The 26,319-nt window shown below is 37.0% G+C and overlaps 1 protein-coding gene across 9 annotated transcripts in view; it reads right to left on the bottom strand.

Annotated features, from left to right (window-relative positions):
* ANAPC10 (anaphase promoting complex subunit 10) overlaps positions 1-26,319 on the bottom strand; it is a 41,976-nt gene that overhangs the window by 6,336 nt on the left and 9,321 nt on the right. For 7 of the 9 annotated variants that reach the window (XM_054066237.1, XM_054066231.1, XM_054066232.1 and 4 more), the window contains 3 exons: positions 25,870-25,986; positions 24,374-24,464; positions 23,629-23,749 (listed from right to left, as the gene is read on the bottom strand). In XM_054066237.1, the coding sequence (XP_053922212.1) occupies positions 23,629-23,749; positions 24,374-24,464; positions 25,870-25,984 (327 nt within the window). In that variant the 5' untranslated portion in view covers positions 25,985-25,986. Of the gene's footprint in view, positions 1-5,047; positions 5,180-19,006; positions 19,151-23,628; positions 23,750-24,373; positions 24,465-25,869; positions 25,987-26,319 lie in introns of all 9 variants that reach the window. The other 2 variants (XR_008449818.1, XM_054066230.1) reach the window with 2 other exon arrangements.

The raw sequence follows: 26,319 nt of genomic DNA, 5'->3' as shown, positions 1-26,319 counted from the left end.
CTTGGGGGCACTGGAGCATCAAAGAAGGACACCAGAATATTCTCACACAAGCAAACCAGCATACTTTTCACTAGCCTTATTGTTGGAACAGAACTGTTTTGGCTGAAACTTTCAAAAAAAATTCAACTCAGAGCAGACATCTGGCATGGAAAAAATCTGTCTGAACCCAACTTTGGCAAAAGTTATAAACTAACTAAGAGTTAAGCATTAAAATGGAAAGGGTCGTGAAACCTTAAGTACAGGTCGCACTAGCAGCTCTACCTATAGTAAATACTATACCTTAAATCCATTTCAGTTGACTTTACTGCCAACCCTGTTCTTTAAAAGCACCAGCCACTGTGTCTGCATGTGTGCGTATACATGGCTTATCCCAACTCCACAACCTAAGTCCACTATAAGAAAATACTAGATTAAATTTCCTCCAGTATTTTTTCCTCTGTAGGTCACTAAGAATCAGTCACAATTACCTGGCTTGCAGGAAGGCTTTTTTTTTTTTTAAAAAAAATCAGCTATGTTGTTAAATAACTGAGTGAAGTTAGAAACTGGAAATTCCTTTCTGTTACATGTTTACCAGAACAGGTTAAAAAAAAGGGAAGCAAAGGAAAGAATCAATGCAAGTTCAATATTAGTACTTCAAAGACAGTTCCTGCAGCTCTAGACTTATCTTACATACAATACCCTGAAAGCACAGGGTTTGTTGTAAATTTACTTCTAATACTATAAATTTTGTGAAAATTGGTAAATGTGAAGAACCGAAAGTCAGAATAAAGGAACAACGGAATAAAAATTGAAATGGAAATATCACTCACCTGTCCTTCGCTGCTGTTATATACTCTGATCTATCTCTTCTCCTGCTTTCTCTCCACTGCTTTCTTATTTTTCCTGTCCTCTGCATGCTACAGCTTTCTTTATCTACAGACACATTCTCCCACTCCAGTTGTCCATGTTATTTTGACAGCCAAAGCAGAAGTAGTGTTCTCAATGGAAATCTCCTCCCCAGCCAATTTAATAGCTCTGTTTCTCCACTTTATTGTGCAGTCCAGAGGTTCTACAGAATTCCGTACACATTTGGCAAGGCTACTATTGCAACTAACAGGTGTTTGACCTTAGAGGATGCAAACCACACAGTAAAATTAAAAGAAATAAAAATTAAAAAAAAAAAAAAAAAAAAATCAAAGCCAAAGCAACTTGAGGCTACACTTCAGAAAGGCAACTGAACACAAGACCAGAGCTTTTAAGAGGAGGCTTGTTCCACGCTGGTATTGCTGGCCTCCTTGGACAGAAAATCATTTATCCAAAGAAGGCTTTTCTATTGTACTTAATTCTGTTTAAATCAAATATCGACCTGTTTTCCATATTCAGTGATACTCTGCTTAAATTCTGTGTTACTTTAAAGCAGCATATAATTTGAACTGCTACTTCTACCAGGCCTATAAACCCAACCCAAGCAGTTTGCTATAATTACAGTAGGCTAACATACTTGAAACACTGCATGATTTTCGTTGCCCTACAAGGATACTTTCTGTGAAGGTACAGAAAGGAAAAAAAACCCACTGTCAGTAGTTTCATGTTCAGGGCAATTACAAACATGTCCTAGAATATACACTAGGCAGGACTCCCAGATTTCAGGGGAATACGTTTCTCTGTGCATATGTAGGAAGAAAAAGCGGCTTGTTTTCTTCCCTTGGAGAAAAAAAAAAAAAAATCATTCTGCACACACACCCCAAGAGAAATCTGAGAATAGCTGCTGCCATCACAGCTTCAGCATGATACACAGTTCTGAGACGTTGGTACCTCATCACAGTCCCATTTAATCATCTCTACTACTAGATGCAAATGGTAACATATTTCTAGTGGCCACCTTAAACAGGCTGTGAAACCAAACAGCATTTGATTTTACTCCTACTTTTCCTCATAAAACAGTTAAAGCTGCTTCTTATTTTACTGACTTAGCCACCTTTGAAATTAAAAGTGGTGGCTAGAGTCTTCTTCACAAATACAATTTTGCCTTCCTCCGTGCTTAGCTGGTTTTTACCACACAGTTCTGTAAAAAAACCTAAGCTTCTCAAAGGAGGTGTTCTCAATAAATAACATTCTTCCAAGCAGAAGATAAGAAAACTAAATTCCAGAGGAAATAAATGCGGTTTTCAGAAATGGAGTATTTATCAATACACATACTTTCTCTAAGTTGAATGATCAAATACGGGAAAGGCTTTTCCCTGTTAAGCCATTGTTTTTTTACAGCTATCCAAATATGTTTTTGCAACAACTGCCAAGAAGAAAGAAGCTTAACTTCCAAAACTCTCTTTCCGTAACTGCCATGTCCTACTATACAGCTACAGGATTCAGAATCAGTAAACCTCTGCATAATTCCAAGTATTGGAACTGTCAACACATGAAGTAGCAGACCTTGGGCTTCAGCCATCACTTCACTTAGGAAGGAAGAGAACCAGTTAATAGCAGTGATGCACCAGTTCCAGCTGAAAAATGAAGCATGTCCAAAAGAAACTTCGAAAGTTCCAAGTGAGTCAAAGGAGGGACACCACATTAGCAGCTTAACAAGAAACACAGAAATATGCTCAAAGAACCCACTATGAAAAGCACACTTCTTTGCTCTAACGAAGCAACGACCACCTAAGGAGGTGGCTCTGTGGTCTTAATCAGTCACCTCCTTAAACGGTCAAGAAATATAACTTCAGTCCATTAGGTAAGAGAAGTTACCAATTCTTCCAAATAGCAGTTCCTGAAGAGTCTAGAGGAGCACAGTCCATCCCTCAGGAAGATTCAACTAAGGTTTGGGCAGACACAACTAGTTGCAGAATAAGCCATATTAGGCACTGAAAACTGCAAACACTGAAAATCCTTATAATTATATAAGCTTTTTGCTCAGATGAGCTAAAAGAAATAACTTTTGGAAGACTGGGAAGGTTGAAAAAGAGGAAGGTCGAAAAGATCCTTGCAAAAATTTTTATAGAGCTTTCTTCTTCAGGCTCTTCTGCTCCAGATTAAAATTTAAAAATGAACCAGTGCCCAGGTATTAGGAAGTTGTATCTGATTAAAATCAAGACAAATGAACACACAAGCCATGCTAGAAAGAGTAAGTAAACTTCACTGATACAGGTGACCAAAATGAATAACTGTCACAGAACCTTGAAAATATGGTAGAGAAGTGCTCAATCAGCTCAACATACCAGGAAAACACCATGAAAAATGACAAAATATAATAGGCTACATTTCCATGAATGCGCTAAATTTTATTAACTTTGCATAGATCAGTTTTCACCACATCTTGTCAAGTTTCTCTTAAAATCATTTGTATCCATAAAAATATTCAAATGCATCAAGTGTGGCAATTTAGTTTATGCAATTAACCTGTAAGTGATAGTGTATATATGTCCAGAATCATCCATAGCTTGTCTTCATTTTACTCATTTCTGAATTGTTGAATGAATTGGTAAGAAGTATTTCAATAATTCACTAGAAAGCACTCTGTAAAGTGACAGCTCTGCTCTATTATGTCAAGCAAAAGCAGCTCACGATCACTATTATTGCAATATATATTGCATTATTACTGCCCTCACAGTTTGAAATCTTCTGAAGTCACATAAATAGCACATAAGAGGACAGCAACTAAGCATTTAACATGAGAGCAGTCTCTGGCAAGTACTCTGGTAAGTAATAAGATTGTCAAATGGGAGAAAACAGGGCACAACGCACACACTATGGAACAGCAATAATTTTTATGACATGGACTCACAGGAAAATGTTGTTTTAAAAGTATCAACTGATAAAGAATCATAAGTACTGATGCCTCCAACAGGGGTGAGGCTGTGCTGAACTGTTCAAATAGAAACCCCTGACAGATGCAGGCCCTGGGGGTTGGTCCCGCGGGCTGATCAGCGGATGGGCTGGACACACGTGGAGCGGTCCCTGTCCGTGGTCCTTAAGAACCAGCACCCTGCCCGTCACACTCACACCACTGCATCTGCTCGCAGTGCTTGCTGCTAACTCTGCTACAATCCAGTACATGCAGCCAGAGACACAAATAAATAGCCAAATAAATGCTCAGCTACTGTGGATTTCTCAGCCAAAACTGCCTTGATTGTAATTTCAGAAAATATTGTCTGCTTAACTCTGGGGGAGCAGAAAAACAGCAAGCAAAAAGAAAGAAAAAAATATAGGACAATCTTTGAATATGTCATCATCTAGAATCTGACCTCTTAGTTCTAGAAAATGTATCTGCATAACCATTAGGAATTTGTCAGATTGGTTTGCTAGGGAAGTCTCTTTGGAAAGAAAGGAACACTTCACATTTGTTGTGCCATATACACTTATTATATACATTCTGTGAGGGATGATGCATGGGAAGCTCAAAATTCATTACAAGAATACATGTCTTAAGACGTATATGACGTTTCAGAGAAGGCCAAAAATGTTAAACAGGCTTGGACAGTTTGCTCTCAAGTCCCACACATTTAAAGTCCTATTTTTTTGAGTGAGGTCACTTGAAGTTTTACATAACACAGTTTATGCTTGACACATTCATCAATTAAGTCTCATTAGAGTAGGCCTGACCATCTGCATATTTTAAGTGGCAGCCATCCTATCCATGGGAAGTTAAGAAAAATACAAAAATCTTCTCCCCGTCCCTTTGAAACGCAGTGTGATCAAATCAGCAAACAGAGTGATGACGCAGTCTGGCATGGAGTTTCATATATGCATGTATGGAAATAAGGCCTAAAACTCCAAAGTAAACCTTCAATCCACAGCAGGAAGTCATCTAAGTTTAGTTTGGTTTCAGCTAAAACAGATTCCATCTTAACAGGAACCTGTTGCTCCAGACAAAATATAATTTCCAACTGAAATCAGTCATAACAGCTGTGAAATTTTGGATCTCTGATTTAATGAAAAATGGTTTTCATAACTCATTTAAGGATCAGTCAAGAGTGGAGGAAGTGAAGGCAAACATAACCTAAGCTCATTAGCATTCTCCCACTGGGACCTATGTCTCACTAACCAGCTGTCACAATAGATGGGAATGCCATACCTTTGCAGGTGCACTGCTATTAAACTTTGAGAAGACTCCTGGTATCAGGGGAAATTCTTCAGACCTACAGGGACTTGGTTCCAATGTGAATCTCGGCTACTTCCCTTGAGCTTGGCAGATAGTATGCTGAAGCTGAAAAAGCAACAAAAAAAAAAAAAAAAAAGAGTGGTGGCCTGGCTGACAGTGTCAAAAAGAGGCAATGGAGCCCAAAACAAACTTTCTGCTTCAGTTCGCCTCCTTCTGGTACCTAAGTTGTTTAAAGTCTAGGTTGCAGACATACTGGAACAGACCACATCTGGGCAGTCTGGTCCTAAAAATGAATGGTAGAAAAAGCTATGGTTCGCTGCAAGTCACTAAACTTTCCAAAATTCAAGCCTTCTGAAAATGGAATGAGGGATTTTATTTATTTATTATTATTTAAAAAGCATGGCACTATCCAACTAAAATTAACGCTAGCTCAGAGGATTACGGGTTGGAGAAAGGAAAAAGGATTAAAAAAAAAAAACAAACAGAACAATTACTAGAAAATACGTAGCAAGCACTGCACATTTAGAAAGAAGTTACAACCTCATTTAGTGAAATCAAACATTTTGTACCTTTTGAGAACTTCAAACCATAAAAGGTTATGTCACTGCGATGCTTTTTTCATTTTACAGTCAAGTAACTAACGAGGCCCCATATACAGACAGCAACAGGTAAGTATCCTGCTAAGTAGGAGTCTGACAGATGATGACCAACTGACACGTCAAGTTTGGTATGCTGTATGATGTACAGAATACAAGCAGGAGATCTAACAATCATACATTTAAAGGATCAACTGTTGTAAAAATGGAGCAAACGATGGCACATACATTGCATACGTGATTCATAGAATTGTTTCTTTGAGAACTCTTCCAGTATCTTTTACCTGTCAGACCACACAAAAAAATACAGGGATGTTGCTTTACAAAATAAAAAAAAAGTGTCAAACACAAGAAAACCAAAACCCGTACAAGTTCCCAAGGTCATTCCAACATATGGCACTATCTGCATTCAGACTTTCCAGTCAATACAGAATACAAAATAGTGACAGAAATATAAAAAAAAAAAGAATAAATATAGTTGACTATGTGAACTAAAGTTTTCATAATAAAGCAATAGGGCACAAGATTCTCAAAAATTACTTAAGAGTACACACTACTAGCCCCTTTATTCAAATTCCTATCTCAGTCAGGAATTAGTTTCTCCTCCCTCCCCAAAAAAGCATGGAAAAGCTCTAAGTTTTTCCAGTTGCTATACTAAGATCTAAAAACCTTATTCCCTCTCCAAGGCAGCATCCATGCAAAATAAGGACTACCTCCAACAATTTCCAGGTAAGTCAGACTGCTCTCAGGAAAAAAAAAAAATAGTATTTCAACCATCTACTACTGAAGACAGGAAGGGGAAAACACGAAGAAGGACAGCATAAAGTGAAAGAGCAGAGAGCTATACAAAGAAAACAGAATGAACAAGAGTAGTGGAACATGCTGCAGCAAAGATGTCTGAAATAACATAAAGAGCACCTCTGAAATTCATGTGAATTCACATTACAAATGGGACTGCTGACCAAGGAACAAGACAAGGTGCTAACATTTGCAGCTGCCTTTTATGAAAAGTAACAGAACACCACAGAATCCTACAAGAGAGAAGCGAATAAGCAGAATTTCCTATAAGCAAAAAAACAAGTAATTTAAAAGAAAATCCTACAATAGTTTCTTGTTAAGCCATGGCCTTACAGCAAATGGACATGAGAAACCAGGAGAAAGAATACCATGAAGGAAGAGGTCCTATCAATTTTCTAAATCTAAAGAAGTAGTGGGTACAAGTAGAAACAATGGAAATGGACTGTATGGATGCACTGCAAATGGATGTCAAATGACTGAAAACACTACTGGGATACAGCTAATCTTACAAAGGTTTGCAAAATGGATGAAAATTGTACTTCCAATGCCTGCAGTTCCCATTTGTTCTAATATATTTAATGGAAAGATACTATGTTTGTGTGAAAGTGCAGAAAAAAATCAGCTCATAATTTACCTTCAAAATTGTTTAGCCATACTCAGGAAATATGTCTAGACACAGCTACAGTTAAATTACACAAAGAAAGTATTTGAAAAAAAAAAAATCAGATTATGCAATGAATAAAAGATTTAAGTGTCTGAAAACTGGCCACTGAGTTAATTCCATATCAAATCATCTAGAGCATCTTGGCAGAGATAGGCTAGTGACTACACTTCATGCCTTGCACTTTGCATCCCAGAGAATGCTGGAATGCTTCAGAATAGTAATACCAGAAATTAATGACTATGAGAAAATGGGAATATCTGCAGATTTTAAAAAAAAGTCAATAGTAGCAGACAGCTGCTAGCTCTCAAGCAGCCTTTATAGGTGAGGGGAAGAAAGTACCTCTAAAACAAACGAAGAAACATTCCCCTCACTGAAAAGGGCTCTTACTACACATTGAAGAGAACCACATTTCTGATATTTCACCAAAAGACGTTTTATCACCATTTTATCTGTTACACAAAAAAAGTAGTTCCCAAGTGACTTTAATTGATAGAAAAAGACAGCAATTAATTTATCTATCTGAGTCCTACCACATTAAAAATCTTACTTATCCTTCACCAGGAAGAGGACAAGTTGTTGCTTTGTAAAACACAAAAAACACTGGGGTTAAGTGAAAGCATTTGTCCTGATTCCACAGGAATGGCTTGTTTCTGAGGAAGCAGAGAAGGAAAGAGGGTTTCATCTCCTAAAATCAAGGAATTTAATAACACTAAACCTACGTAAATAATCCCGAGATCCTGCAGAAGCACAGTATGTAAATAAGTGAAACATTCTTGTCTCCGGGTAAGGACTCTGTGGATGCAAGGACTCTGCGGATGCCTCAGTAAAGGCAAGTGGGGCAAAACATAAGAAACTGTAATATTACTCAGGTTCTTTATAGCATGCCAGATTTCAATAAGCAAATGCAGAGTAACATTTCACAGGATCCAGAGCAGATGTAATGCTCAACTCGAGGAATATTTACTCATTGGAAACAAATGCAAGAGACTGTTGTGAAAACTATTTGTGTAAATTTAAAATGCAATGCAATGTCTCATCTGAGAAAGATCCCAAATTCATAAACATGTCTTACTGGAGATATATTTTCGTACAAACGAATTTTAAGAGGGAAGAAATAGGAGTATATCTGTCAGAGGTTCAGCTGGGTAGTTTTATAGGAGCCAGCATATACTTTCATAAATTTGTAAAGCTGGAATCAGGACTGTTGCCCAATGGAAGCATTGAATTTTACACATACACACAATTTCTTTTTCTTTAACATACTGGAACAAATGCAGTAAAGTCTTTACCTTTTGCTTGTGCTTTCTTACAAATTCATATGTAAATGTGTCCAGGAAAAATGCAAGGCTATGCCTCTCAGGCTAGATGAACATTATTTCTTGACTTCTTTCTAGGAGTCAAAGATTCCTCAAGTCATCATTCACTCAAAGAATGTACAGTTCAAAAAGAAATTCAGGTGGAGCTATAAAGTGTTGGGTTAACGAAAACTTTTCTGCAACAGCGTGTCTACTAGAAACAGCGGTCTGGCGTAATCTTAATGCTACACTCAGATTTAAGAATATCAGCTACTCAGCATAAACTGTGTGAAAATCAATACAGGTACTGAAAGAAACACCATACATGAATGACACAATTGAAAACTGGCTTATCAATAGGCCTACTAACTCCTAAAACTAGAGCTACTGTTGGATATCATCTCACTGTTGGAGATGTGAAGTCAGTAACAAGCTGATGGAATTGGACTAGAAAGGTATGTGACTTACTTGTATCTTACCTTAAAGTCCTGCAGATAAATATGCTCCTTTGCTTAGTCTAATTCTGCTATGCAAGTAAACATTTAACTCCTCATAACAGACATAAAAAGGAGGAAGTCGAATAATTCCACAACAGATATTCTTGCCCTAGCAGTGCTGGCTTTACCCAAACCTGTCCATTAAACATGGTTACTGTTGTAATCACAACAGAGACTTGGTCAAACAGAGGGCACCCTACTTGAAAATATTACTATATCGTTTCTCCTGATACGGAACTGCAACTCCATTCAGAACAAGAGAAAAAATTTAACCTTACTAATTAGCCTCAGCAACATCATCTTGCTAAGAAATAACAAATGAATCTCAACGTAAGAGAAACAATTTAGGATTTTCTGGATTTGCTAGTAGAAATTATCTAAGAAATCCCTCAAATGCACAGTTCAATGTGACCGCTGACAGACAAGGGGAATAAAGGAGCATAAGACATATCAGGAGCTAGACTCTCATGGTTCACTCAAAGATTGTGACCAAGAACAGCATTCATCAAAATGCTAAATAAAAACTGTATTTGTTAACATTCCTTCAGCACGAGACAGAAAACACTTCAGAATTCTTTCTGGAATAAAACAGGAGTGTAAGATAAACCTAGTTTATGAATTGGACGAAGGCAGCTAAAGAGCACAGGCCCCCAAGCCAGACACGTACGCTGCACTGGTAGTCTCATTCCACCCTCTCACGTGCTCCTGCATAAAATGGGAAAGTCCTGGGAAAGGTATTTTCAATTCAAATGCATTTTCTCAGTTATGACAGAATAAAACAGAACAGCCCTCAGAAAAAAACTAAACTATGCTTCAGGTCTATAGAAACATTTCCATCCACTATAAAACTGGGTTTTATCCTATTCCTTATTCCCTCCCACTGAATACTTAGGAAGGAATACAATGTAGACACTGTCTAAGTAGTGTTTTCAAAGCTCCTAGCAGACAGATGATTCCTGACGAAAATAACACTTCAGTAACCAAGCGAGCAAGAGTTACCTCTAGAAAGCACCGTCACGATGAAAGCTCTGAAGGAACTGCATCTATTACTCAAGAAATCTGTATTTGGTTGTAGATATCTATCATTTGCCAGGTAGCTTTTTCTTCCGAACCTCATGGATTGCTTAACTTCACATATAAAAAGCATTCCTCTCCATAACTACTTAATGACACCGTGAATAATCTCACTTTTCCACTAAAACGTTAAGCTTCAGGAATATATATAAAAAAAAAAAATTGCAATGATAAAACCTCCTTGAATACCTACATGAAATATATTTGTTCATCTACTCCTACCTGAAGAAAAAGTGTCTTTTCAGTTCAAGAGATACAGAGCAAGTTCTTAGTACTGCTTACGCATGCTAACACTATCTGTGAATTCATGCCAATTTTTGGTTGTTCGTTTCTGTGCTGGCCTGATATAAAGCATGACACATCCACAGCATTTCATGGATTTGTTTGGGGGTTTTGTTTGGGTTTTTTTTTTTATATCTTACTTAGTAGCAGTACCTGTTAACTTGGCTACAAGGCAATAACTACTAAAATACTTAAATCTGAATTTGTACTGGTGCAAATAAAGACACAACATGTAGGCTAGAAAATAACACGTCACAGACCACTACCTCCTAATTTCTTCTACACTGGGGCCACCTCCTCCCCTGATCCCACTGCTAAACTGTTAAAGAACAGTGGTTAATATAGTCACAGAATGTTCCCAGTTACTCTTGCCTACAACTTTAGTGAAACAGAAAATAAGGCATGGTGCACATGACGACCAGCACCAGTAGAGATGACAGCACAAGACATTCTTGGGGGGTCTTAGAAAGTTCCCATTCCTTTTATATATTTTCTTATGCTTAACCCAAATTAAATGTCAAATGCTGCCCTTCTTCTTTGAAGGATTCTAATATTGCATTAGTAGTAGCAGCCAGAGGGACGAGAATCAATCTTTGATTTGACCTTTCTGCATGTATTTAGCACTTTTCACTGTTTGAAGTTATCTGGTACTCCCTTCTAAGGATTACATTCCACAATTAAGTCTGCAAATCAAAATTGACTATTTATAATGGCTTTATCTTCCCCATTCCTGATTCAAAGTTGGTGGAAAAAAATAGCTCAAATGCCACTGCAAGGTATTTCCAACTCACTAGCAACTTCTCCAGAAAGAGAAAAGCAGGAGTGACAAATATCCTACTATTGTCTTTGACATAAAAGAACTCCGTTTTAAATCTTTCAAGAAAGATGCTGGTGTTCAATATTGGACTCCCACGATGTTCTTTCACATACAGGATACAAAACCAGAGCGGATAACTTGGGATTTCTCAGGTCTTCAAGTGATAGGACAAGAGGAAATGGCCTAAAGCTGCACATGGGAGGATTAGACTGGGTATTATTAAGTATTACTTCACTAAAAGTGTTGTCAAACACTGGAATAGGCTGGCCGGGGAAGTGTTTGAGTCACCATCCCTGGGGGTATTTAAAAGACATGTAGATGTGGTGCTTAGGGACATAGTTTAGTGGTGGGCTTGGCAATGTTAGGTTTGTAGTTGGACTGGATGATCTTAAAGGTGTTTTCCAAAGGTCTATGGTTGTAGAATGTGGAAGGGCAGAAGTAAAAGAATAGGAGATAGGAAAATGGTCCTCTGTTTAGCAATTTCCATGCAGTATGCTGGGCCCTTTACTACAGAAAAACATCATTTCCCTTTCAAATACAGGTTTGCCAATATCTGAAAGCATTTCCCCAAGACCTTCTCCCTAGCATGCTTCCTAGGATTAAAGAAGAGTCCCTTGTTCCACACATTTTCTTCAACAGTACCTTACTTCTTGTTCTGCTAAATAACTGGTAAGGTCAGGTGACTGGATTCCTCCCAGGGTACTCATCACAACCTCCACATTGCCCCAGAAGCAAATCAATGTCACAGCAGGCAAGTAAAGAAAGGAAAGATTTTCAAAGTTTGAGCCAAGGAAAGCTGAAGTCTTACATGACCAAAAGCCTCTACAAACATCCAAGAAAAAAAACTTAAATGACAATCCAGAGCAATTTCCCCTTAGGGACACACACAACTAAAATTGTTACCAGAAGCTTCCCCTCAAACCTTTACAAGCAAGGAAAACTAAAAGAGATGCATGATGTTGTTATAGCAATTAACACTGTACAGAAATTCAGAGTGCAGGCACTGCCCTTGGCAATCAAAAAACCTCTGCCCAAACAACCTGTTGACCTAATTTTTGCAGTGGATTGTAGCTCCTTTGTTCACAAGAAGTTATAAACACAGTAACATAAACCCATAAGTAATTTGCTGTTTAACACAGAAGACCGCACCTGAGTGGAAAAGCATTATGCTTTAATCTGAAAAAGAAATTAAGATAACCTATAACTAAGAACTACCCCATTACCACATTGGTAACGATAAAAAGCAAAGAGACACGCTTTAGCAATTACTTCACTGTAGGACCTGGATAGGTATGCAATTCTGTGGTCATATGACATGATCTTAACCACAGTTGAAGAGGGCAGGAACAAAATAAACCACAAGTGAAGTCACTCTAATTTTTTTTAGACAGATAATGAAAAGAATAATTTCTATACTGGCAAGCATACACTGACATCATTTGCCACTGGCAAATACTAGCAGAAGGACTTTAGCAGTGTTTATGCAGTCAGAGAAATAGATAATTATCTTGAATATCAAGGTAAGCTATCACACTTTACCTAGCTTGAACCTTATAATCTGGTTTAGAATCATTTCCTTTTCTCTTAACTGTTATGAATCCAGCAAAAGACTAGAAACTGTAATCATGTGTCCCTGCATCAACCAGTTTGCCTACCAGAGTCTCCAAAAATACATCCAAGTGCAGAGAGATTAAAAACAAACAAAAAAAAGAGATGTTGCTACACGCTACAGTCCGCAAGGGAATACTATCACACATTTTGTAAACTACAGTTATAAAGAATTCCAATCAACTGCAGGAGGTGATTTGATTGAGCACCATGAAGACATTCTAGATGAGCCTGCACACCGAAACCCCCTATAAGTTGTAACGCTGCATGCACTTGTGCTGTTTTAAAATGTCACCTAGACAGCACGTTTGCATTAAAAAAGGGAGAGGGTGTCAGGAGGGAGAAGGCTGGGAAGAGGTTAAAATACTGAAGTAGAGAAACTAAGTATTTGAGCCTTTTCTGTCATGCTTTCATTTCCCCCTCCACCCCCTCACCTTATTCCTCACTCCCACCTTCAGTCTTCAAGCAAAATGCTTAAACTAAAGGAAAAGCATCAGGCTCTTTCTTGATACAGTTGTCACACTGCCAAACTCAAACCTCTGCTCACTTCTCTTACTTCTGAGGTATTAACAATTATCTGCAAAAAGTATCTAGCAAGCCTACATTGGAAAACTGTAATTAGAAATCTCTATAAACTCTGAAAGCCCATTGACCAACAAATACCCCAGTGCACTCTGCAGACACAGAACCTTTATTCCAACAGGAACTTTCAGTAAAAGATGATGTGTGAACAGCAGACACTGATGTTCACACAAGCACACTGCATACAACCCAGTAGGCAATTTTGCTGGTTTTTTTGGATTATGCCCTGGAGGTGCTGGCACAATGGAATTTCAATACCATAATTGCTTATTTCTCTGTGTGCCAGCCTCTGAAATAACAGGTAAAAAAAAAAAAAAAAACCCCACACATAAAACAAACATTCCCTTTTTAAAATTACAGGAATCACCAAATAAAATGTTTTTAATTCTTGAGTTCAAACGATGTAATTTATAACCATGACACAAATAGAGAAGAAGCACAAAAGAAGGGAAAATACAGAAATAACATAACGTTCCCAAGGTTCAGTTTACAAGGACCTCACACAAAGTTTTTTTTTTTTGCAACTCTTACTAGAAACAGTATTATTTGCTAAAAATGCAGTAGCTGCCAAAAGCTATGATCCATCTAAAGCAAACATGTTTAAGATGGAAATAGAGTGTTAATGCTGAAGAAAGACAGAATTGAGTATACAAGTTTTCTTTTAAAAGTGTTGAAGCAACTGCAGTGCAGCGTTAAGTTTGTTTTTCATCTTTCTGAGCAAAAAATTTATTGCATTTGCAGATAAGCACCTAAATCGGAGACAAGTACATTAAGACAATAACAGAAGTAATCAAATTTCAAACTTTCTAATTAAACCTCTTTTTCCTGCAGAAGGTTATTGGGAATTCAACACTAGCCTTGGTTCACATGATAGAACAATGGGAAAATTTTCCGAATGGTTGAACACTAACCCTGACAAGTGTGGAGAGCCAACTACAATACATTATATGGTAGCATAACCTGCCACCCACGTTGCTGAGAGAACAGCTTTCAAACACATGCACCGAGCTGTAAAACCACAAAATCCCTTATTACACATTGTCCCTTACTTAAGGTGAAATGCACTATCCCCCCTCCTCCTTTTACAAACCTTAGTGCTTTTTTAAAAACTTCATCTCTGAAGCTTATTTAACAGCCAACTAGACTGTTTTTCAGACCTTATTTTCCAAATGTCATATTTCCTGTTTTGTTTTCTATCCAAAATAAAATCATGTTTTTATAGTACACAGTGAAGCCTATTAGGTCTTTCACTGTTGCTTTTTTTTAAACACTACTTCCACCTGTGTGACATTATCCAACCTTCTAAAGGGAAATATCTGATATATGACTAATTCAGTTGTGAAGACTTATTTCTGGAGTGAAGTATTTTCCTTTTTTTAATAAGAAGTTGCATGACTCATCACCGGTAAAGTAAAAAAAAAGTAGTTCCATCATACTTTTGATTGAAAGACTAGATAGTCCGTTCTTTACAGTGATTCTTTTCATTGCTATGCAATTTGAACGTATTTAAAAAGATAAACTGCCACAGTATGTGTGGTTAAAGACACTGGCATTCATGTAAGTCAAGCACTGCCGCAGAATGACAAACGTACTCCACCCTCATTACAACATGCTGTGGTTACTCGCCAAACATCTTTGCCTTCTCTGAAAAGAGTGCATTATAACAAAAGCAGACCAGCAAAGCAAATAAAAGGGGACCCGAGATGTGGTAAAAGTAATAGCAATTGTTAGAAAACGTAACTCTGAATACAGAAAGTAAAGTACTGAAATGATTTTAAGAACGTGCATAACCTCATGCTATGAAAAAAGATCACTGAAAAACTGCTGGTGTATAAAACTCTTAGCTAATCGTTCCCCCTCTCCTGCCCCCACCACACGTCTGCTGCTTGAATCATTGCATTCCAAGATAGTTAGAGGATATACACAGTTTCTTCAGGGGTTTTCAGTTGCAACTTTGCTGGCAATAGGAATTTTATTTGCAAGTGTTTCTATTCTACTGACAAGGTCAATTAGTCCAACGAACTATTGGTTGTTCTCTCTGATAGCTCAGTGTATTTATTCAAGCAAGCACTTTTATAACCCACAATTGAATGCAGACAGTTACGCTTGTAAACACAACAGTCCACAGGGATTTTCACTACATTTTGGGCATGTAAAAGAAAAACATGCTTTTCTTCTCTCAGCCTGATAGCACATAAGTTTGATTACACTTCGAATTTCAGGAAGCGAAGGGCAAGGGCGCTACTGTTTTAAATATATGATCTGCTGTACCTAAATATACATATTTGGACCAATTCCTAGAAGCTACAGAACACAGACATTTGACTGATCTCTCTAGGAGCTGCAAAATTTGGTAATGCTATCAAAGAGATAAGCACCTGTACTCTAATCAGGCATTAAAAAGAAAAAAAATACATGGTTTAAAAGAAACAAAGATGCTATATGTAGCACTAAGGGTTAAAGGCTACATAAAATGCTTTCACAAAAGCCAAAAGGAGCGGTTTGGGGGTGTGAAAATTAGCTTCAGTAGTTCTCAGTTAAAAAAAAAAAGTTTGTTGTTTTGGTCTTGTTTTTTTTTTTTTTTTAAAAAAAAAAATAATAATATTCCACAGTTTGAGCTAGAATTTTTGTAGGCCAGCAGCGCATCCGTGCCCCTAACAAAACATGAGGGTAGGAAAAGTTACAAACTAGTCTTGCAGAACTTCTAATACACACATATACTCCCTTCACCCCTCACATCAAATCTTCTTGCAAAGAAGGGATTCTTCATTTTTACTTATTAGGAATGGCAAAGAGAAGAATCTATTAGTACACTGCTCTTCATCATTCAAGTGTCCCATGAAGAAATCCTTCATGAAGAAGGGAAAAAACTACCATGGAAAACCAGCAGTCTTTCTTGGTTATATTCTACCACTTTGGAAATTATACAGATACTAGAAAAACTGAAAAGTCTGACACCATCTGAGAAGTCTGTACTACAGGAGACAGAGACAATAAGGAAATATTGATTCCATAAAGCAACTAAGACAGTGAACAACACAGAAGTATACACAGCATATTAAATTTCTAATATCTATTTAATCAATATTAAAGCACCAGTGAAAACATAGCTTTTCTGATAAATGTTACCAAGAAAAGTTGAGTCAGTATACAAATAAATATAATGGGTTTTAAGGAGTATGCTTTATTTTGGCTTAAACGAAGAAGAAACTTTATACATAAGCATGCATGGCGTTTTACCTTGGTTTTGTGAGGTTTCTGTTCTAGACATAACTAATTCAATTGAATAAAAATGTCATTGGTACCACATTGTGAATGCTTGAACATCACAATTACAAGTTTCAGTCATTCAGGCACAAACTGGACACAACCCACTGTCAACTTTGGCTTGGAATATTGGTTCAATAGCATAAATAACCTGCAAAGACTATAAACAACTCGCATAACCTTCCTTACAACTTAACACTACTACAGTTCTACAACAGTACTATCATCCTACCTACTTCACAAGAGTGACAGAGACTATGAACATCTAAATTTGCAGCTGGTGTCCAATACTCTTCCGTACTTGCTCTAAGGCCACAATTCTATCCCTACTTTTTTTTAAACAACTAATATAAGTAGTTCAAGTATTTGGCGCTCTCCCTCTCACAAACACACACTCCCTGCAACCTGCTTGTCTCCACCAAAGAAAGGACTGGAATTTACTTATATTATCATAATTAGAATAGACTAGTGGAGGCTTGCATTAGAGCCTATGATTCCCCCCCCCATCACAGTGGAGAATAGGTTCCCTATATTAATAAGATACTTTGTTCCTCTCTGAAGTTCTATATATTCTGTAAAAATCTTTCTGGCTTAAAGTACACGCTTTCTAAGAAATCTCTTCAAATCCTCCTACTAGGACTCCATGCACAGAAGAGAGACGAAACCGTGTAACCAAACATGCGCTACAAAACAGGTTATTACACAGCGTAACATAAATGACGTGTCAAATTGATTAGTAAGTTATCTTGCCTTTTCTCATTGGCAGTGGAAAGAAAAGTACTGTCACTTCTACATGAAAGTTCATACACATTTTCTAATTACTTTTCCATGGTAGAACTTAGATCACATAATCACAAAGAAGGTTATAATTCCACATACATGTAGAATTGTGTGCTTCAATCAGTTCCTGACTTTTATATACTTCAGCTCACTTGAAGCAAGCTCTGTACTTCATCAAATTCCTGCCTTCCATGGAGCTGTTACCACTTTTTCACTCGGCTTTTCTTCTGCTTCAGAAGGTAAAGTCAGACTGACAGTGTTAAAAATACAGCACATACCTCTTTAATGTACTCTTGCCAAATTAAGGCTCTTTGTGGTAAAAAAAGGTTGCTTCATAGATCTGTTTTTGAAAGCTGGCATACAAAACAAGAAAAAAAGTCTTTCTGCATGCAACACATGTCACAGCATAAAAACAATATTTACTTTTCCTCTTTTTCTCTAAGACACAACAGAAGAGATATTTATTTCTCTTTAAATACCATTTCAGAGCTAGTTAAAATAAAAATGTTTAATTTTATGATTTGTGAATCAAACCAGTCTTCCATTCTTCAGTATTCTTCTAGTTCTAATGTGGATTCTAAGGCTATTTCAATAACTACATTTCTCATGACTGAATAGTAAGCTCTGTTCCAATGTATTACAAATTCCAAAGTATAAAAAAAAAGCAGGAAAACTGCAATCCTGTTCATCATTTCCACAATGTGAAGCATATATTAGTTGATTTCCATAAGCACAGGAATAATGAGCTGGTCATATAATCTACAGTAATGATATTGACAGGGAATGGTGACTTTACATCACTAAATTAGCTTCTCTTTTGTAAAGAGGGATTCATGTGAACATCCCAGTTGCTGACTCACATGATATCCTCTCTGATGGAAAGTGGAAATATGGAGTACCAACGGCATCAAATGGAAATAACCCTGCTTCCTAAACTTGACTCCTAGCCTTGACATCAAACACAGGGCTTTGCAACTGACCAATACCAGTGCATCATTCTAGTACTTTGCAGACATCCAGTACTGATAAATTTTAGATATAAGGAACAGGTACTGTCTGTATTCCAATGAGATAATCCATATCCAAGTAGCATGAAAGCAAGATAACAATCAAACTGAACAAGCTGATGTGATGACCTCATGTGCAGAGCATCCTAGAGACAGACAAAGATTACAGTTTGAAATTCTACAAAACTAAAGTTTATGCTGTCTATTCCAAGCATCAAGTGTAGCTTGCAGAAAGCAGACTAAGTATTTTCAATTGACATTCTAAACCCAAGGGTCAGAAATGCATCTGTTCTTATATGGAAGAAAGAACAAAGAGGAATGGTTTCTAACCAAAGTACCTGAAGCCCAGTTAGGAATCTAAATGAAGCAGTAACAACTCAGCACCCCACCTTCAGAGGATCACAGTTTAAAATGCTCCGTATAGACATATGATCAGAGACTCAGAAGCAGCACATTTTCTTGATTCATTAGCTTGCAATAGCCCTATGACAAGTTTGCTTTTCCTTGTTCCTCAGTGTCTAAGTTTCTTTCACACACAGACAACAGGTTGAGATCGCTAGCTGTTGAATTTCAGAAAATGGCTGGGGAAGTCCAGCCACTTCACTACAATCATTGGACACTGTAGGACTAAAGAGGTTACAATAGAGTCAGAGCTGCTTAACTACCTCACAGAAAAGCTTCCAGCGCGTGCATTCTTCTGGTTGACAATTCCCTCAGTCACAGAAGCGAGGAGGTGGCCCTGTCCGTGGTGCTTGGTCACAAACCCACACCTCCAGGGAGGCTGCTGTGCTTGCATACCTGTGGAGCACCTGCTTCCAAAACACCAAGCAAGACCAAAAGGGCTAGAAAATAAACTGGAAACAAAATAGACAGCAGTTCCACAAAGACAACAAAATCTGAAACAAATTCCTCGCACTTGTTGCCAGCAAAGGTGTATTAAGATAACACCACTTCCAAAGCCTTCAAAATCATCTTCAGAACTGAGTCTCGTTGAAAAAGTTAAGTAGGCTTTTGTTCCAGGAAGAAAGAACACAGCAGCTGAGTTAAAGGAGGCCTCTCAGTATCATTTGCTGAAGCAAAGTCTGCTACATAGGACCTCCAGAGACAAAGTGCCTTTTTCCTACATAAGGGCTATCCATCACTGCCCAGTGATAAAGTATTGCATACCCATAAAGGTTGTTAAGCAGGGGAGTTACCCTGTTCCAGCAGCATTGCTTCAGACTGCAAGGCTTCTGTCAGAAACCAAGAGTAAGCACTTTGCTTACCTAGGCTACACAAAGCCATGATGCTGTCTGTAGATTTGCCCTACTATATAAAGAGAACATACCCATGGCCAGAGGCTTCCTGCCCCCCAATACCCTTCAGTAAGGTATTTGTGACCATTTCCTTTTAAGCCTGAAAATAATACATCTTAACTGCCATGTGGATTATTACTATCCTTAAGCAATTTGAAAAGTCCCGTACACATTGCAATGCCATGCACTATCAATCATTCCCTTCTATCACACAGCTTGCCAGTTTCTCCGAGCTACACAAACAACTAAATGAAAACCAAGTCCTACTCCAAATCAAAAAATCAGAGGAATGTCCAAAACGTGCTGGAAGAACTAACTCCTACAGGAACAGGAAGGCACTTACATTTTTCCAGTTGCATCCTACCTAGTTACAGCCAAGACACATATGCCACATTGTGCTGCTGAGTCCTCTACAGAGTACAGAAGAAGACACTGTCTCTTTCAGGAGGGGTTCTGCCTCGTAAAGCAACTTTAATTTTGGGATTAAATACCAGTGGCTTCTCAGACACAAACTATTGCAAGAAGTGAGTAACTATTTTCAGAAAGTCTGACCCACACCTTCCCAGAGTGTCTCTTATATACAAAGATGCAGAATTGGCTAATAAAAGAGTTCACAGGTGTCTTGCCTTGCTGTGTAAAGTCTCCACATTATAGGCTGACAGCAGAAGCCACTGAAATTTAGTAGGCGAATATAACCTGAAATCCTACCTGCACTTAGCATTATAACTTAATCTGTTTATGGCAACATGAACTGCTGACAACCTAAATGTCTTGGAGACATGCAAAGGCAACAAGCAGGTGAGCATTATTTGAAGAGAACTGCAATCTCTCACAGCCAACGTTTCACTCGCATCTTTTGTGGTGGGTTATTTTCCTATCATGAGAAAGTGTAATAACTTTAAACACATGCTGCAGAGTCTGAATGCTGTTCTGAAAATGCCTCTATGGACTATCTTGTCATTCCAGACTGTTTGCACCATTACATGGGAAAACTCTGAGACTGGAAACGAGAAAAATATTTGTTCTCCAAGCTTGACAGATGTGATAAAAAGGCACTTAAGTAAGAGAAGGTTAACTGCACACATCTTAACTGTAGTTCCTCCAGCTGAGGAAATAAGACTGCTAGATTACAACAGCTGTTCTCAACCACAAGATAGGGTACAAATGACTTGTTTCTCAGAGGGGAAAAAACAAAACAACTAACTTATTCAAAAAATAATTTCATGTTAGGTTCCAAAAAGGACATGCCTACATACTAGACCACAAACTAAAGCTAGTCTTATACTAGTGATAAAATCTAGTCTAACAGCACATTGTATTATTTTGAAAATTAGACCATTAGGAAAAATACACATGGAGGCATCACAGGACTTTCATTGAACACTATAAGCTGGGCAAGCATTCACAGAAAGATATAAAATAATTTAGCTGGATTTTCCACACAGTTAATCAGCCCTGAAGCCAATGGAATCATTGCATAATTAAGCAGATTTCTCTAAAGAGCTCACAATAATTCACACTGCTTGAATAACCTCCCTATGTGTTAGAGAAGGTGAAGAAAATAAAGTTTTCTTCAGTCCTGAAACTTCAAGAAACACATTCTGAATGTCAAGCAGTTTGCAAAATGTTAAACATTGCTACAAATTTTCATTTTACAGTGGTTACAAAGTTAGTCACCAGTATTTTAGAGCATCAAAGTATTGTATTAGTAAGCAGACTGACCATTATTTTAATCTCAGTTTTGAAGTAAAAAAAGCATATGAGCATGTGGTATGCATAGGAATTACCGCTTTCACACAACATACTGCAGTCATATTTGTATACTATAAAAGATACTAGTATATTGTCTAATTTAGAAATGTCTTCGTAAACTAAACATATTATGTATAAAATCCTGTGTTTAGCATAAAGAAAGCTAAAGAAATCCTGAGAAATAGCAGAAGACTTGTATGCTCATTAAACATTAGGTTGTTTCTATAGATCTCTAATAACACATACACACACACAAAAAAGTGTAAGTTTACCACTGAAAAGCTTAAGTTATTACCAATGAAAAACTTAAGTTATTGCAATTATATGTATATAACATTATTATAAAAGGATAATCATTTAATTATTGGAAATGTAGACTACAAGCACAAAACCAAACTGATAATTAAGGACAACACTGACATCTAGTGGACACTCGGAAAATAGACCCATAGCCTAACACAGAAAAGATCAGCTGCTGTTACTGCTGCAAAACGTTAAACTCCAGAATTGCTACGATGCAATTAAGATTAGAAGGCAGGATTTGCAGCTGATGATGCAAAGTCAAAGTAATGTTATAATTCATTCTTTCAAAAGAATATTTAAAAAAAAAGTCAGTACTCCTCAATTTAAAATTTAGGCTAAAAGTGTACCTCAAAACTTGAGAGAACATCAGAAATCACTTAAGGGATATAAATAGATACACAGTGCCAACATACTGTCATAGAGGGATACATGTTTACATACACTTCCTATTCCCACTGCTTCTAAAATCTGCTTAGAAGTTGCTCTGGTTGGGACACCAAAAAACAAAGTGAAAACAATAAAAATCCCTAAAGTAAAACCTCAATCCACCATTTAGCACCTCCATTTCCTCTTCATTTTGATTCTCTTGTTATTGTACAATACCACCTGCTATTTAAGGGAGGTAATCTTCCCAATATATCAGCCAGTAGTTGAAGAGCTCCAGTGAAGAGGAAATCTGAAACACGAGGCTACTCTAACTCAAAATAAGCAAAAGTACCTGTGCAGGAATAACTTGATTTTTCTAAAATGTGGACTTCTAGAAACATAGTGGATTAATTTATACCTGCTTTTACCATTTACCAAAAGGCTTGCAAAAGTAGGCAGTTAAAGCAACTCAAATCTCATCTGAAAAAAACACTTTTTCCTGGCTAGAAGCGTCACCATGAAAAAATACTGGTTTGACTTTTACGCTTTCGTAAATAAAAACATTAAAAAAACCTACAAATCTGTGTCCTACTTGTAGTCTCCCATGTCTACAGAAATGGAAATTGGATTTTCCATAATATTGCTAAAAACAAAAACACTGCATCCCTTCCAAAAATTCTACATCTCGGCACCTGTCCAGTATAAGAAAAGCATTACAAAAAGACTACAAGCTACACTCAAAAGTAAAACACCTTTTTTGAGCACAGTGATTGTAATTTACATTACATTTCCAATTTAAGTGTGTATTCTTGCTTGCTTTGTATATGGTTTTGTAGAAGTTAGTGATGCAATTGCCCTAGCTCTCACTGTCAGTACTGGCTAGAGTAACCTACTAGCAAATATTTAATAGATACTCTAACCAACAGAATAGAAAGAAACCTTTGTGTAACTGACGATCAGGCCTTTTTTTTTTTTTGGCTCAATTTATTTTTGCCAAGGTCTCAAAGTGAGCTTTGAATCAGATGTACTGGTTAATAGTACATGCAGCCTCCCAAAACGAAATCCACATTCCAAAGATATAGATATATCCACTATACACAGCCATAAATAAAACCTGTACTTTTATAATTCTGATTCCTAGTGAGAATCAATAGTTGAGCAACTCTTTCATGAAAACTTGAATTAATGTCTTTTTTTTTTTTTTTTTTTTCCAAAGTCTAAAGATACAAGTATGTAAAAGCTATGCCTCCCTTTTGATGCATGTGATGGATAGGGTTTAAGCAAGACCGAAGTTCAACCAATTCTAAGTAGACCTGTGCTGGAAAACCCCCACTCTTTATTCCATTACAGGATTTGTATATCAAGTCTGTTTTAACCATGTTGATAAAGAAGCCTTATAGAAACAGAAACCAGCCCAGTAAGCTTAAAAAATAAAAACTAAAAATAAAACCAGCCATTTTCCCCATCCAAGCACAATACCATATTTTACTTCCAAAATCAATTTTACTACCTCAGACATTCTAATGAGAACGGACTACTTTAAGATAGAAAGCAAAGCATCATTGACCTACCCGGATTTCCTGGAGATTATGAAAATTATTCCCTACTCTGACAGAGATTTTGCTCGGAGTGTAACTTTCATCAGACTTGTAGTCTGCATAAATACATAGCGTCTTCACTGTTGTTTTTCTTCTGCAAGAAGCAACAAAAAAGTCACATAAGCATGATAAAGAAAAATTTTCAGGATGAGTTTGCTGATAGTTTTTAATAACTAAAACTTAATACAAACATGTCTGCTGATTTATAAGAACGCTGTTGTTAAAGCCAGTAGGTGTTTTTTCCACATTAACTTATGCAAGTAGAATTGATTTTCACTGTTCTCCTTCACCTGCCTTCAGAAGTGTCAGTGTACCAATAAATACACCAAAAGGCCAAGAAGCCAAATAAGCACTTGTAAGAGATGAAGCATATGTTTAGCTTCTCAAATATGGGTTCTACCATAACAAAGCATTCTCCAAAAAGCAAATAAAAAAGGTAACAATTACCTAACCTCGCCTTAAGATTTTCATTAAAGAAAAAGGACTAAAAGCATCCTATACAGAACAAAGTCAGAACAAAAATGAGGTACTACTAAGCATTCCTTAGTATTGTTTATTTAGGCATTTAGTAACCATAAAACCTGAAAATCTAATTTTTACAAAAGCTGTCTAACTGACTTTTTACCAGTTTGCACTTCCCAAATTCCTGTCTTGGTGACCAGTAATCAATACAAAGTTATACAAAATATCCTAACCCGTACAGAGTAATTTTTAATACCTAAATTGGATGTTCACCAAATGAGGCTGAGATCCATCTGACTGCCAGTAAGTTTCTAGATTATCATCTCGTAACTGATCCACTCCAAATCCTAAGGAAAATGAAAACATTATAGCCTTGGAATATTCCATTTCCATGATGCAGACATCATGGACATACCTTTTGATCAGCTGTTACAAACTGAAATACGTATCCCAAGTTATAACATATAAGGAAATACTTCTAGATATCCAAAGTGCGCCTATGCTTTTATGACACAAAAAGTGAAACAGGGGAATCTATCAATCAAAGCTCAGAACTTCAGTAGGACATAAATATGTAGAAACACTTAAGTTCGAAAACATTTAACATATTCTGGAATTTCAAATGGTTAAGTAATAACTCATACTAATTGCAAGAACAATATTTTATGGTCAGGCTTCTCCACCTATTCTATAACCTAACCGTTGATCTATTGGAAAATCATTAGCAGAGACCACTCGGGTATTATGAAATTTTAGCCAAATACAATATTTTCTTTTTAAGTAGTCTCCTGAAACACATTTTTTTCCTACGTCAGTAGCTAAAACAAGCAATAGGTGTCAAAATTGGTATTCCTGAAAGTCAATCCGGTCACATTTAAAGAAAACTCCAAATCTTCATTTTCGCTTTTCCTCATTATCTCTCCCTTTTACAGATCACATCCTTTCACTGATTGACCGCACTAGCTGTACTTTTAATTCAGCAGCTGAAGTTTAATCGGTAATAAATAATTATTTTTACTGTTTGAAGCGACTAAGCTACATGATATTTTTCTCCAAGTAAGATACCAGGAAATCAGACCAAAGATATCCAGCCTGAGCACAATACCACGACATATAGGGAGCACCAACTCCAGACTGCAGCAAGGTACCAGATCAATTCCCAACAGGCATTTCCGAAATAGCAACTCAATCACCTCAAATGAAAAGAACGTAGATTGCTAGACATTTTGAGCAGGTATACACTATCATTAACTCCACTGCAGGACCATTTATGATGGCTTCCTTTTATTTGCAGGATTTTAGGGAGCTACACTATAATGGTCAAGTCCACACAAAGTTTGGACAGAACATTCAAGTTGCCCAGCTGCATGGTTTTACTAAGTTAAAAATTGAAGATACCCAGGCAAAAATGACAAAGCACAGCAGCAATTACATATTGCAAGGTGTGTTTCTGCTCACATAGTTTAGTTTGTTCCCTCTGCAAGTGAAAAACACAATTTAGTATAAAACTGGTAAAATATCTGCATTGTTAATATGAGATATTTCCTCATTGAGGGCTTCTGATATAGCTATAACATTCATATTGCATCAATTACAGTCTAGGTCAAAATTATTTGTAGTGGCCACCCATACAGATTACACTACAGCAGTTTTACTGCTACACTCTCTACGTATGTCTTATCAAAATATAAAACATTATATTCTAAGAAGAAAAGTACATTCAGCTTTTTACATTGCTTGTTGTGATTTTACCTGGCTTACAGGACGAAAGAGACCAAACTGCTTGTGAGCCTATTTCTCTAACAGTACCAGTCCTCTCTAACTGCTTTGGATCAGCGCCAGGTGGGGTCTTGTTCGGGGTGGTCATTTCTAGTAGAAGAGAACAAATGAGTTAGTTGATACATTTTCAGCTTGATGGGAAAACTAAAGGGTTGTGTTTGTTCACAGAGATACTTTTAATTCTTTGTCCTCACACTTATATAACACTGTACAGAGTATGTGGTTTATACATATACACATCTATGTATAGATTTTTGCATGTCTATAGAACCTTTTATTTACACCTACACTAAAATAACATATATGAAGTAAAAAATAAAATACATCTTTGAATAAGAGGCTCCACACATAAATTTTGTGTCCTTAAAAATTTCATACATTCTTGGAACATTCATAAAACATTTTACTTGTCTTATTCTAGTT

This window comes from Cuculus canorus, chromosome 4 (genome assembly GCF_017976375.1).
Source record: "Cuculus canorus isolate bCucCan1 chromosome 4, bCucCan1.pri, whole genome shotgun sequence".
Classification (NCBI taxonomy): domain Eukaryota; kingdom Metazoa; phylum Chordata; class Aves; order Cuculiformes; family Cuculidae; genus Cuculus; species Cuculus canorus.
This window is presented reverse-complemented; position numbering and strand designations above follow the sequence as displayed.